The 15,660-nt window shown below is 45.7% G+C and overlaps 1 protein-coding gene across 2 annotated transcripts in view; it reads right to left on the bottom strand.

Moving 5' to 3' along the window:
* Positions 1-13,213, bottom strand: part of LOC140201052 (calpain-3-like) — a 163,222-nt gene extending 150,009 nt beyond the window's left edge. For both annotated transcript variants that reach the window (XM_072264667.1, XM_072264666.1), the window contains exon 1: positions 12,585-13,213. In XM_072264667.1, the coding sequence (XP_072120768.1) occupies positions 12,585-12,833 (249 nt within the window). In that variant the 5' untranslated portion in view covers positions 12,834-13,213. The remainder of the gene's footprint in view (positions 1-12,584) is intronic.
* Positions 13,214-15,660: the final 2,447 nt, after the last annotated feature.

Here is a 15,660-nt window from a genome sequence, read left to right as displayed (position 1 = left end):
GGTTCAAAGGGGACCTGAGGGACAACCGCTTCACGTAGAGAGTGGTGTGTGTATGGAACAAACTGCCAGGAGACACTTCTAGAGATACAGGGAATACCACTGGACAGTGACATGGATAGGAAAAGTTTAGAACAATATGGATCAATTAGGTGTGCAACTTGACCAGCATGGACAGGTTGGGCTGCAGGGCCTATTTCCATTCTATATTTCCCTGTGACCCTATGACTCCAGAGTCACCTGCAGACTAATGGTCACTGTGCCTAATCTCTAGTACGTGCCGTTGGTAAGCCCAAGGTGGCATACAAGAGGACATTTGCTCATCCCAGAGGTGAGGGAGATTTAATTATAAACACATCTTTTTGACTGGTCCATTCTCTGCCTCCCTAAAAGATTTACTTACTTACTACTTATGACATGAAGGAGGCTATTTAGCACTTCAGATCCATGACGGTTCACTGCAGAGCATTCTCCTGAGTGCCAATCCTCCGCACCGCTGCAACACATTCTCCCTCACTCTCCTCTGATTCTTTGATTCTTTTGCCACTTACCCAGGGACAATTTACAGAGGCCCTTTTAAACCAAGAACCTGCTCAAATTTGGGATCTGAGAGGAAAGCAGATCAGCCACATAGTCACAGAGTGGAGCACGCAAACTCTATACAGACCACACCTGAAGTCAGCACTGAAGCTTGAGTTTCAAAGTAGCAATACTAATTGTACCACATTTAAAAGAAACTTCCTTATTTTTTGTAAATATTGTTTAGGGAGGTTGTGAGAACAACCGTTGTTCCTCATTTTTTTGAAGTGTCATGAGGTCTTTTACAACCATGTTACAGGCAAACAGTCATGATTACTTGTAACTCGGTAGATGGACACATCCCAGTTTCAGGGAATGTCACTGATATTAACTCCCCTTCTGTAACATCACTTAAATCTTGCTTCGGCTGCAGTGTTCAAGCTCCACTACAGTACTGTCTCATCTAACAAGACCCTAGCAGCTGCAACTAGGCTGTCTACTATCGTGATATATTCTCCCCCAACTTCTCAGCTTCTCTTTTTTTGTTAGCCGCTTATCCACAACAAAAGGCAGTGGCCGATGAACATGGGCTTTTTTTAGGGAGGAAACCAGAGCATCTGGAGGAAATCCACACAGTCACAGAGGGAAGATGGAAACTCCAAACAGAATCGAAGCAGCAGCACTGTGCTATCTCTTTGTGTACAGTCAATGAAGTGTTGGCTTGACGTCAGAACAATCTTTATTGAAGAGGGGAGATTGAACATAGTGACAGTGACACACTACCATGCGAAGTAAAGCAAGGACTGAATCTACCATGTGAAATCTGGGTTAAGTAATAAGCAGAAAATACTTTGCACCAGTATATCCTTATAGTTATGCATATCTTACGTGTGCAAAGGAAACATGTTATTTATTCAGAGATCGAGCGTGGGACAGGCCCACCCAGCCCAAAGAGCCGCCATGCCCAGCAACCCATCTATTTGGTCCTAGCCTAAACACAGGACAATTTACAATGATCAATTAACCTGCTAATCGGCACGCCTTTGGACCATGGGAAGGAACCCGCACACTCGGAGGAAACCCGCACACTCGGAGGAAAGAACGTGCAAACTGCTTACAGGTGCTACAGGAACTCCAAGCTGTAATAGCATTATGCCGCTGTGGTACCCCATTTGCCCTCAATTTTAACGTGCCGTGCTGCAAAAGGTTAATTTCCAAGGCATTTATACCCTGCGTCCATATGCTACGACAACAACAAACTTGAACTTGCGCTCAGAATCACAGAGGGAGCACCCTACAGAACACCTGTGCAAATAACGAAAAGCAGTGGCAGCAGTATTGAAAGCAATGCCATCAAATTTTTCTACAGCATTAAACTTCAAAGATTACTTCCGTCTCTTTTAATTGACCTCTCTGCCAGTTTCTCATTGCAGCTCTATATTAGGTGAGAAATTCTGCCCTTGACTGGTGTGGCTGTGGTGGTAATTGGCATTGGAGCAGAGAAAATACTCTATATACAGTAGACCTCGAGCACAGTGAGACCCAGCTGCCACAACCCCCTGCAACAGGCTAGCATCTGCTGTCCAGGATAAACCCTAAAAGGCTGGGGGATCTTCACAACAAACAACGCACATTCCAGGCTGGGGGAAGCCCGAAAGCATCCCTCAAGGTATAAAAATCTTGCTTTGAATGGCAGGTGAAGGAATCTGAAAGGAAACACCAGGCAAATGGAGGAATAGATTTATTCTTCATATGAGCAGCACAGAGGAACGAGAGGAACTCAGAGGGCCAGGTGGCATTGGTTGGGGGTGGGGGAGGGGAAGGAATTGTGGACAATTTGGGTCAAAACTCTGTATCGTCGCTGAGAGTGGAGAGGAGAGGAAGCCAATATGAAGAAGAGAGGGGAAGTGGTGAGGTATGGGTTAGTAAGTGGACCGAGGAGGGGTGAGGAATGACAGGGCGGGAGCAGTGGTGGCATTGGGAAACGGGACAGTGGGTAATAGATGCAGGTGGACAAAAATACAATGGCAGGTTGAGTTGGCTGAGGGGGAGGGGAGGCTGAGGCTGAAGCTGGAGCCGGTTGAGAGATTTATTGTCCCTATGCTGAATTTTTCAACCTTGCTTTGCATTTAGTTCCCAATGGTGCGGCAGACTAGGTGGGCTGACAAGATAGGGAAGCCATCTCTGTAACTTGTTTTTGGGAATGTGGAATGAAATCAAACCTGTAAATGTTCCATGCATTCAGCCCATGAAAGTCCCTCAAACCTCCGACTGTGCAGATTATAAAAAAAGGTGCTGACCGAGCTAGCAAACAACTTCCACGTCAATCACACATGACCAGATGACCAGTCAGAGGTCAGACTCGCTCACCACGAGAGATGATGCGACCTTTAAATATTTTGTGGCTTCTAAGACCCCGTAGGAAATGCGAGCATGTACTATTGAAATATTTTTTCCTGCCCTTGACTTAACATTTCCAGCACAGAGTAACAGGTACATTTACTACCTGTGATTTTAAACTAGCAGTCTGTTACTCGAAGTGAAGACCCAGTACAATGAACAAACTGAATGATGCAAATACTGAAAATGCCAATTAAGGTATGAAGATCAATCTATTTGAAGAAGTGCATTAGACACCCAGATCCCTTCACATGTCACTACTTTTCAATAGTTTGTCATACTCTGCCTTCCTGTTTTATTCTACTAAAGTCAACATTTTTACATTCCATTCCATCTGCCACACTTTATCCCATTCATATCACTGCACTTTGCTGCAAAACAACACAGTCGGTGAAATTTGCCCGTGACAATAGAAACATAGAAAATAGGTGCAGGAGTAGGCCATTCGGCCCTTCGAGCCTGAACCGCCATTTATTATGATCATGGCTGATCATCCAACTCAGAACACCGCCCCAGCCTTCCCTCCATACCCCCTGACCCCTGTAGCCACAAGGGCCATATCTAACTCCCTCTTAAATATAGCCAATGTACTGGCCTCAACTGCTTCCTGTGGCAGAGAATTCCACAGATTCACCACTCTCTGTGTGAAGAAGTTTTTCCTAATCTCAGTCCTAAAAGGCTTCCCCTTTATCCTCAAACTGTGACCCCTTGTTCTGGACTTCCCCAACATCGGGAACAATCTTCCTGCATCTAGCCTGTCCAATCCCTTTAGGATTTTATACGTTTCAATCAGATCCCCCCTCAATCTTCTAAATTCCAACGAGTACAAGCCCAGTTCATCCTGTCTTTCTTCATATGAAAGTCCTGCCATCCCAGGAATCAATCTGGTGAACCTTCTTTGTACTCCCTCTATGGCAAGGATGTCTTTCCTCAGATTAGGGGACCAAAACTGCACACAATACTCCAGGTGTGGTCTCACCAAGGCCTTGTACAACCGCAGTAGTACCTCCCTGCTCCTGTACTCGAATCCTCTCACTATAAATGCCAGCATACCATTCGCCTTTTTCACCGCCTGCTGTACCTGCATGCCCACTTTCAACGACTGGTGTATAATGACACCCAGGTCTCGTTGCACCTCCCCTTTTCCTAATCGGCCACCATTCAGATAATAATCTGTTTTCCTATTTTTGCTACCAAAGTGGATAACTTCACATTTATCCACATTAAATTGCATCTGCCATGAATTTGCCCACTCACCCAACCTATCCAAGTCACCCTGCATCCTCTTAGCATCCTCCTCACAGCTAACACTGCCACCCAGCTTCGTGTCATCCGCAAACTTGGAGATGCTGCATTTAATTCCCTCATCCAAGTCATTAATATATATTGTAAACAACTGGGGTCCCAGCACTGAGCCTTGCGGTACCCCACTAGTCACCACCTGCCATTCTGAAAAGGTCCCGTTTATTCCCACTCTTTGCTTCCTGTCTGCTAACCAATTCTCCATCCACATCAATACCTTACCCCCAATACCGTGTGCTTTAAGTTTGCACACTAATCTCCTGTGTGGGACCTTGTCAAAAGCCTTTTGAAAATCCAAATATACCACGTCCACTGGTTCTCCCCTATCCACTCTACTAGTTACATCCTCAAAAAATTCAGTGAGATTCGTCAGACATGATTTTCCTTTCACAAATCCATGTTGACTTTGTCCGATGATTTCACCGCTTTTCAAATGTGCTCTTATCACATCTTTGATAACTGACTCCAGCAGTTTCCCCACCACCGACGTTAGGCTAACCGGTCTATAATTCCCCGGTTTCTCTCTCCCTCCTTTTTTAAAAAGTGGGGTTACATTAGCCACCCTCCAATCCTCAGGAACTAGTCCAGAATCTAACGAGTTTTGAAAAATTATCACTAATGCATCCACTATTTCTTGGGCTACTTCCTTAAGCACTCTAGGATGGAGACCATCTGGCCCTGGGGATTTATCTGCCTTCAATCCCTTCAATTTACTTAACACCACTTCCCTACTAACAAGTATTTCGCTCAGTTCCTCCATCTCACTGGACCCTCTGTCCCCTACTATTTCTGGAAGATTATTTATGTCCTCCTTAGTGAAGACAGAACCAAAGTAATTATTCAATTGGTCTGCCATGTCCTTGCTCCCCATAATCAATTCACCTGTTTCTGTCTGTAGGGGACCTACATTTGTCTTTACCAGTCTTTTCCTTTTTACATACCTATAAAAGCTTTTACAATCAGTTTTTATGTTCCCTGCCAGTTTTCTCTCATGATCTTTTTTCCCCTTCCTAATTAAGCCCTTTGTCCTCCTCTGCTGAACTCTGAATTTCTCCCAGTCCTCAGGTGAGTCACTTTCTCTGGCTAATTTGTATGCTTCTTCTTTGGAATTGATATTATCCCTAATTTCTCTTGTCAGCCACGGGTGCACTACCTTCCTTGATTTATTCTTTTGCCAAACTGGGATGAACAATTGTTGTAGTTCATCCATGCAATCTTTAAATGCTTGCCATTGCATATCCACCGTCAATCCTTTAAGTGTCATTTGCCAGTCTATCTTAGCTAATTCACGTCTCATACCTTCAAAGTTACCCCTCTTTAAGTTCAGAACCTTTGTTTCTGAATTAACTATGTCACTCTCCATCTTAATGAAGAATTCCACCATATTATGGTCACTCTTACCCAAGGGGCCTCTCACGACAAGATTGCTAATTAACCCTTCCTCATTGCTCAAAACCCAGTCCAGAATAGCCTGCTCTCTAGTTGGTTCCTCGACATGTTGGTTCAAAATACAATCCCGCATGCATTCCAAGAAATCCTCTTCCTCAGCACCTTTACCAATTTGGTTCACCCAATCTACATGTAGATTGAAGTCACCCATTATAACTGCTGTTCCTTTATTGCACACATTTCTAATTTCCTGTTTAATACCATCTCCGACCTCACTACTACTGTTAGGTGGCCTGTACACAACTCCCACCAGCGGTTTCTGCCCCTTAGTGTTACGCAGCTCTACCCATATCGATTCCACATCTTCCCGGCTTATGTCCTTCCTTTCTATTGCGTTAATCTCCTCTCTAACCAGCAATGCTACCCCACCTCCTTTTCTTTCATGTCTATCCCTCCTGAATATTGAATATCCCTGAATGTTGAGCTCCCATCCTTGGTCACCCTGGAGCCATGTCTCTGTGATCCCAACTATATCATAATCATTAATAACAATCTGCACTTTCAATTCATCCACCTTATTACGAATGCTCCTTGCATTGACACACAAAGCCTTCAGGTGCTCTTTTACAACTCCCTTAGCCCTTATACAATTATGTTGAAAAGTGGCCCTTTTTAATGCTTGCCCTGGATTTGTCGGCCTGCCACTTTTACTTTTCTCCTTCGTACTTTTTGCTTCTACCCTCACTTTACACCCTTCTGTCTCTCTGCACTCGTTCCCATCCCCCTGTTGTGAACTAACCTCCTCTCGCCTAGCCTCTTTAATTTGATTCCCACCCCCCAACCATTCTGATTCTGATTCTTTCTGCATCCTCCAGGCCAGGGGTTCCCAACACTCATCATTAACCAAAAGGTCCACAGACCCCAGGTTGGTCCCCCTGCTCTATGCCTGTAGGGTACAGGCAGGGTAAAACTGTAACAAGGGAATAGACCACACTTAGTTTGTCTGTATTTCTGTTTCACGCAAGGTATTTCAGGGGGAAAACGGGAAAGGGAACTAAAGCCAGAGTTTCTTGTGTGAAAGAGGAAGTTGAAAAACTGATGAGGGAACCTAAGAAGCATGCCAGGTGAGCAAGTCCACTGAGATAGATGGGTCAAAAGGTCTGCCCAGAATAAGGGGCTGACTGGAGAGCAGACTCTGCTGAGGCTTTCACAGATATGTATATGTGGACGTACCTGGAACAGAAAGCACACTTATCCTTCTGATCATTCCATCAGTTTCCCCTCAATAGTGTGACTCCCTTTTCCCTTCATTACCTCCCTCAGGCTAGTGTCATTCGCCGACTGAACCCCACAGGAACTGTCTTCCACTGATTCCATCTTCCCTACTGACCCCTGTCTCCCTCACTGACCACCAATCCACAAGACGTAAACACCAGGAATTCTGCAGATGCTGGAAATTCAAGCAACACACATCAAAGTTGCTGGTGAACGCAGCAGACCAGGCAGCATCTCTAGGAAGAGGTACAGTCGACGTTTCGGGCCAAGACCCTTCGTCAGGACTGGCAGCATCTCTAGGAAGAGGTACAGTTGACGAAGGGTCTCACCTACCTGATGGCATGAACATCGACTTCTCTAACTTCCACTAATGCCCCACCTTCCCCTCGTACCCCATCCGTTATTTATATACACACATTCTTTCTCTCTCTCTTCTTTTTCTCCCTCCCCCTTTTCTTTCTCCCTGACCTCCTGTCCCATGATCCTCTCGTATCCCTTTTGCCAATCACCTGTCCAGCTCTTGGCTCCATCCTCCCCCTCCTGTCTTCTCCTATCATTTCGGATCTCCCCCTCCCCCTCCCACTTTCAAATCTCTTACTAACTCTTCCTTCAGTTAGTCCTGACGAAGGGTCTCGGCCTGAAACATCAACTGTACCTCTTCCTAGAGATGCTGCCTGGCCTGCTGCGTTCACCAGCAACTTTGATGTGTGTTGCCACCAATCCACAAGACCTGTGTCTCCTACTGACCCTACACCTACAGGATCCCTGTGGTGCTTGAGAGGGAAGAAGAGAGAAAACAAGGGGGGAGGGGAATGTGCAACCAAAGCTAGAGCTGTAAGATCAGCCTTCAGAAGTTAAACACTAATGTTAAAAACAAACTGCTGGAAGAGCTCTGTGGGGCATCAGCATCTTTGGAGGTAGAGAGACAGTGCACATTTTGGATTAAAGCCTTGCATCAAGATCTAAGATGTCAGCTATCATTCTCCCTTCACAGATCTGTCCTGGCCTGCTGAGTGTCTTCAGCAGCTTGTTCTTTCTCCAGGTTCCAGCATCTGCAGTCTCACGTGTCTCTAGAAACAATAAAGTGGACAATTCTGGAAATCAAGCAGCTTCTGTGGTGGAAGAGAGAAGACAGCGGTTAGGTGACCAGTTCTGATACAAACTAGAAAGTCTGGGCTTCTTAACTTCCTGAATTCAGTGTTAGGTTCAGGAGGCAGTGGGTGGTGGAAGAGAGAAGACAGACCTTTCAACAGATCTGTCCAGTTCTGGCACAAACAGGGAAAACTGGGCTTCTGGGATTCATAGAAACATAGAAACATAGAAAATAGGTGCAGGAGTAGGCCATTCAGCCCTTCGAGCCTGCACCGCCATTTATTATGATCATGGCTGATCATCCAACTCAGAACACCGCCCCAGCCTTCCCTCCATACCCCCTGACCCCCGTAGCCACAAGGGCCATATCTAACTCCCTCTTAAATATAGCCAATGAACTGGCCTCAACTGTTTCCTGTGGCAGAGAATTCCACAGATTCACCACTCTCTGTGTGAAGAAGTTTTTCCTAATCTCAGTCCTAAAAGGCTTCCCCCCTATCCTCAAACTGTGACCCCTCGTTCTGGACTTCCCCAACATCGGGAACAATCTTCCTGCATCTAGCCTGTCCAATCTCTTTAGGATCTTATACGTTTCAATCAGATCCCCCCTCAATCTTCTAAATTCCAACGAGTACAAGCCCAGTTCATCCATTCTTTCTTCATATGAAAGTCCTGCCATCCCAGGAATCAATCTGGTGAACCTTCTCTGTACTCTCTCTATGGCAAGGATGTCTTTCCTCAGATTAGGGGACCAAAACTGCACACAATACTCCAGGTGCGGTCTCACCAAGGTCTTGTACAACTGCAGTAGTACCTCCCTGCTCCTGTACTCAAATCCTCTCACTATAAATGCCAGCATACCATTCGCCTTTTTCACCGCCTGCTGTACCTGCATGCCCACTTTCAATGACTGGTGTATAATGACACCCAGGTCTTGTTGCACCTCCCCTTTTCCTAATCGGCCACCATTCAGATAATAATCTGTTTTCCTATTTTTGCCACCAAAGTGGATAACTTCACATTTATCCACATTAAATTGCATCTGCCATGAATTTGCCCACTCACCCAACCTATCCAAGTCACCCTGCATCCTCTTAGCATCCTCCTCACAGCTAACACTGCCACCCAGCTTCGTGTCATCCGCAAACTTGGAGATGCTGCATTTAATTCCCTCATCCAAGTCATTAATATATATTGTAAACAACTGGGGTCCCAGCACTGAGCCTTGCGGTACCCCACTAGTCACCGCCTGCCATTCTGAAAAGGTCCCGTTTATTCCCACTCTTTGCTTCCTGTCTGCTAACCAACTCTCCACCCACACCAATACCTTACCCCCAATACCATGTGCTTTAAGTTTGCACACTAATCTCCTGTGTGGTACCTTGTCAAAAGCCTTCTGAAAATCCAAATATACCACATCCACTGGTTCTCCCCTATCCACTTTACTAGTTACATCCTCAAAAAATTCTATGAGATTCGTCAGACATGATTTTCCTTTCACAAAACCATGCTGACTTTGTCCGATCATTTCACCACTTTCCAAATGTGCTGTTATCACATCCTTGATAACTGACTCCAGCAATTTCCCCACCACCGACGTTAGGCTAACCGGTCTATAATTCCCCGGTTTCTCTCTCCCTCCTTTTTTAAAAAGTGGAGTTACATTAGCCACCCTCCAATCCTCAGGAACTAGTCCAGAATCTAACGAGTTTTGAAAAATTATCACTAATGCATCCACTATTTCTTGGGCTACTTCCTTAAGCACCCTGGGATGCAGACCATCTGGCCCTGGGGATTTATCTGCCTTCAATCCCTTCAATTTACCTAAGACCACTTCCCTACTAACATGTATTTCGCTCAGTTCCTCCATCTCACTGGACCCTCTGTCCCCTACTATTTCTGGAAGATTATTTATGTCCTCCTTAGTGAAGACAGAACCAAAGTAATTATTCAATTGGTCTGCCATGTCCTTGCTCCCCATAATCAATTCACCTGTTTCTGTCTGCAGGGGACCTACATTTGTCTTTACCAGTCTTTTCCTTTTTACATATCTATAAAAGCTTTTACAGTCCGTTTTTATGTTGCCTGCCAGTTTTCTCTCATAATCTTTTTTCCCCTTCCTAATTAAGCCCTTTGTCCTCCTCTGCTGAACTCTGAATTTCTCCCAGTCCTCAGGTGAGCCACTTTCTCTGGCTAATTTGTATGCTGCTTCTTTGGAATTGATACTATCCCTAATTTCTCTTGTCAGCCACAGGTGCACTACCTTCCTTGATTTATTCTTTTGCCAAACAGGGATGAACATTTGTTGCAGTTCATCCATGCAACCTTTAAATGCTTGCCATTGCATATCCACCGTCAATCCTTTAAGTATCATTTGTCAGTCTATCTTAGCTAATTCACGTCTCATACCTTCAAAGTTACCCCTCTTTAAGTTCAGAACCTTTGTTTCTGAATTAACTATGTCACTTTCCATCTTAATGAAGAATTCCACCATATTATGGTCACTCTTACCCAAGGGGCCTCTCATGACAAGATTGCTAATTAACCCTTCCTCATTGCTCAAAACCCAGTCCAGAATAGCCTGCTCTCTAGTCAGTTCCTCGACATGTTGGTTCAAAAAACCATCCCGCATACATTCCAAGAAATCCTCTTCCTCAGCACCTTTACCAATTTGGTTCACCCAATCTACATGTAGATTGAAGTCACCCATTATAACTGCTGTTCCTTTATTGCACACATTTCTAATTTCCTGTTTAATACCATCTCCGACCTCACTACTACTGTTAGGTGGCCTGTACACAACTCCCACCAGTGTCTTCTGCCCCTTAGTGTTACGCAGCTCTACCCATATCGATTCCACATCTTCCCGGCTTATGTCCTTCCTTTCTATTGCGTTAATCTCTTCTTTAACCAGCAACGCCACCCCACCTCCCCTTCCTTCATGTCTATCCCTCCTGAATATTGAATATCCCTGAATGTTGAGCTCCCATCCCTGGTCACCCTGGAGCCATGTCTCTGTGATCCCAACTATATCATAATCATTAATAACAATCTGCACTTTCAATTCATCCACCTTATTACGAATGCTCCTCAAAGCCTTCAGGCGCTCTTTTACAACTCTCTTAGCCCTTATACAATTATGCTGAAAAGTGGCCCTTTTTAATGCTTGCCCTGGATTTGTCGGCCTGCCACTTTTACTTTTCTCCATAGTACTTTTTGTTTCTACCCTCACTTTACACCCCTCTGCCTCTCTGCACTGGTTCCCATCCCCCTGTAGTGAACTAACCTCCTCACGCCTAGCCTCTTTAATTTGATTCCCACCCCCCAACCATTCTAGTTTAAAGTCACCGCAGTAGCCCCTGCTAATCTCCCTGCCAGGATATTGGTCCCCCTAGGATTCAAGTGCAACCCGTCCTTTTTGTACAGGTCACGCCTGCGCCAAAAGAGGTCCCAATGATCCAAAAACTTGAATCCCTGCCCCCTGCTCCAATCCCTCAGCTACGCATTTATCCTCCACCTCATCGCATTCCTACTCTCACTGTCGCGTAGCACAGGCAGTAATCCCGAGATTACTACCTTTGCGGTCCTTTTTCTCAACTCCCTTCCTAGCTCCCTATATTCTCCTTTCAGGACCTCATCCCTTTTCCTACCTATGTCATTGGTACCTATATGTACCACGACCTCTGGCTCCTCACCCTCCCACTTCAGGATATCTTGGACACGATCAGAAATATCCCGGACCCTGGCACCAGGGAGGCAAACTACCATCCGGGTCTCTGGACTGCGTCCACAGAATCGCCCATCTGACCCCCTTACTATCGAGTCCCCTATCACAACTGCCCTCCTCTTCCTTGCCCTACCCTTCTGAGCTACGGGGCCGGACTCTGTGCCGGAGGCACGGCCACTGTCGCTTCTCCCGGGAAAGCTGTCCCCCCCAACAGTACTCAAACAGGAGTACCTGTTGTTAAGGGGCACAGCCACCGGGGTACTCCCTATTACCTGACCTTTCCCCTTCCCCCTCCTAACCGTGACCCACTTGTCTGCCTCCCGTGGCCCCGGCGTGACCACCTGCCTGCAGCTCCTCTCTATCACCTCCTCACTCTCCCTGACCAGACGAAGGTCATCGAGCTGCAGCTCCAGTTCCGTAACGCGGTCCCTTAGGAGCTGCATCTCGATGCACTTGGCACTGAATTCCTGAATTCAGTGTTGAGTTCTGGGGGCGAGGCATAGATGGATACCGGTGGATAGATGAAATCCCACCTCTTGAACTATCCTTTCACTTTCTTGAGAGTGAAAGAGGCCAAGGAGAGAGAACAATAGAAAAAGAGAACTATACCACCCCTCTCACTTTTCTGCAACTTGAAATATGTACCTTGTAACTTTTATCCAATCATATTAAATGCTCATCGACATGAAGCATTTACTGTTTTGCTTTATGTGAGCTACCTGAATCTGTTGAGTATCTCCAGCACTTTCTGCAGCTTCTTACGTTTTTCCAAGAATAAATACGTGGAGAAGGTGGCATTTCTTACAGAGAAACAGTGCAGTCCAGTATACACACTGTAAGAGGACGGATTACAGTTAACCAAGTACAACAGCTAAACACTCACTGGGGGTCTTTTCCACTCCAGCTTGAAAGGCAAAAACTGGCTGTAAAATAGAGAGGATTCATCTGCAGGGAATTCCGGATCTTCAAAGAGGACACCCTTCCTCAGGCACTCCTTCTTCAGGCACTGAAAGACCTCACTCTTGGCTTTGATGACATCTTTGTTGCGATTGATAATGGGATACAGGCCACCCTTATTGGGTAGGGGTAGGCGAGCCGGTGATCGTTGTGCAGAGTTGATATCGTGAGGCATGGTGACAACAGCAAAGATTTCACAATGGAGGAAAGAAGTTTATAAGGAAGAGAAACAGTTACTGACCTCAGATCGGTTTTCATAAAATGGAAAAAAAAATACAGACCGGCCAGTCCTGCGGGTTGCAATATTTCAAGTAGTTTGCCAATTCACAGGTCGAGTTCAAGAAGGCTCCTCCGTAATAAATTGTCCCACCACAGCCGGCTTCAAACTAGGACAAAGGTTGGTAAAGAAATTCTGTTCCACAAGGCACAGGAAAGCTGGTTTCCTTTTATCCTGGGCTGCCTTCCACACGATTTTCACTTGAGTAATTAAATTAAAATCACCCACTTGCTGGTCTTGATTCCTACTCCTCTCTTGTGCAATTTCCAGCTGTTCTAGTTTCCTTGCAGAAATGAAGTCAGTAATATCGAGCACTAAAAATAAACCCAGGGAGAGGCTGTGCTCAGTGACAGCTCTGTTTATTTCTGCTAGTTCCTTATATGGTGGGGGGGGGGTCACATCAAATGTATCATATTTATTTCTCCTAATTAAGACTACAATGTGATGGCAAATGGCAATGCTAATACACTTTTCTAAACAAGACATTTTTCATATTACCACAAAGAGGGCAAACCTACACATGCACAAATATAATTAGACTAGGTGACAAGGTTCCTTAAGGCTGTTATAGCCGGGGTGGGGTTGGGAATGGTGATAATAGTTCCCACTACCTATTAAATTCTGCCCGATGAGGTGTGCCTCAAACAGCCTCTGACAACCAAGTCGAGCTCCTGGCCTTCACGTGTGGCTTAGCTACCAAGCCCGTCGGAACCATCTCGACTGACAGGAGAAGGGGCAAGGGTGGGTTACTGGCACCTTAAAACCAGTCACTTCAGGCAGGTGGGACTGATCGGCCGTAGTTGGCAGCTCACCCAGGAGAAGGAAAACTCTGATCTCAAACCTCTGCTGCCTTGGGGCTGTACCCATCATGGGGAAGGCTTTAAGAGTAAACCCTGAGGGAACAATCCGGAGCTGGAGTTCCTAAGGCAGTCCTACACTGAGTTCAACACTGACTGGCAGTTCCTGCAATGCTGCTGGTACCAAACTACATCGGTTTATGTCATCCCTTTGGGTTCATCAGGGGCGCTTGCTACATGGGTAACAGCCTGCTCTTCACGTCGTACTGCCCAGGTTTGCGTATCTAGACAGCTGGGATGCAATTCCATGGTCAGCTCTGAGCGACGGGGGCCTCTCTGGCTCTGAGGCGACAAAAATGAGGCAGCATGCACAGCCTTTGGGTGGCACAGTGGAACAGCTGGTAGTGCCCCCTTCCAGCACTAGCAATTGTGACCTCAGGTGCTGCTTGTGAGGAGCTTGTAAAGAAAAATGGGTTTGTGTTCAGATACGCTACCTTTCGGTTTTCAGCAGACATAGAAGGTAGTTTTCTGGGGCCAGGTGAGGGCAGAAGCTTACAAATATTGTCAGCCACCTCTAGAGTCTAGATAGGTAGCCCTAATAGTTATCATTGAGGGTTGGGGGCAGTAGTGGACAAGATGAGTTCTAGCACTTTTTGGGCAAGTCTAAGTCATATAATCATAGGAATGTCTTCACAAAGAGTGTGGTGAATCTTCAGAATTCTCCACCCCAGACACATGTGAAGGTGAGGTCTTTGGGGTTACTTATGAAGTAGAAACATTTTTATAATATCAGGTAATTAAGTGCTATGGGGAACTGGCACAGAGGTTGAGGCCAGAGGCTGATTAGCCATGATTATATTAAATGATGGGGCTGCTCGAGGGGCTGAGAGGCCTACCCCTGCCCCTGTTGCATTCACTTGAAGCTTGTGAGGTCTCAATGGAAGAGAGAAGAGTTCATCACTGCAATGAAAAGAAACTTCTGCACTTCACTGTATGAAGACAGTGAATTGTTGGTGGTCGCTCTCCCAGTGTTCTGGGATACCAGTGAGAAGGCCCAAGCTTTCGACAATTCCGACACTACTCACATGGGGAATCCATTCAATAGCTGTAATTCAACTTAACTTACAATTTTTTGAAAATATCTAAGTATTCTTGAATCTTCACTATTTTTAAATATTTTAGTGTTTCATTTTATAATTTATTTTTCATAGTTTTAACAATTAGTAGTTTTGTTAGTGTTTCTGAAAGCACAGACTTGGTTAAAAAGCATTGCTTGTTTGGAACTGTGACTTTTACAGCACTTGTAGAGTGGTCTTAATCATGCCTCAGCCACACGAGGGAGCCCTACTGCAGTAAGCACTGCCTTCCCACAGGTCCTCTCACAGCCAATGGATCCAATTCCAGACTGGAGAACCATGGAGGAAAATTCTGAAATGTCTATGGAGGTCTGCAGCGAGCACAGACAACCAATGAAAATGGGTTGGTAACCTGTTCCTCAGGCACAGCCTGGTCAGTACGCCAGGACCGTAGATGCTGGAATCTGAAGCAGCAATCTGCTGAAGGAACTCGGCGTGGCAAGCAGCATCTGTGGGGTAAAAGGGATTGTCCAATTTCTGGTCAAAATCCTGCATCATGACTAAGAGCAGTATAAAGAGGAGAAAGGGAGTGATGAGAAAGGAGTCTGTGGTGCTTTGTAAGTGAGTCTCAGATGCAGGCTACAATGTACGGGTGACCACCAGGAGAAGTAAGGGAGTAAGCAGCAAGAGGAGATTCCCTTGTGGCTATTCTCCTACAGTAGATTGTACAGGAGAAGGATGAAGTCAGCAGAGCACTAGTGACAGGGATCTCGATAGGAAGGAGCACCGATAGGCAAGGTCATCCCTAGGTCAAGGACTTCTCACATCAGGTACAAGACGTTCTGAGGGAGC

This window comes from Mobula birostris, chromosome 1, assembly GCF_030028105.1.
Source record: "Mobula birostris isolate sMobBir1 chromosome 1, sMobBir1.hap1, whole genome shotgun sequence".
In the NCBI taxonomy this organism is placed as follows: domain Eukaryota; kingdom Metazoa; phylum Chordata; class Chondrichthyes; order Myliobatiformes; family Myliobatidae; genus Mobula; species Mobula birostris.
Note: the sequence above shows the minus strand (reverse complement) of the source record. Positions and strands in the feature narration are given on the sequence as shown.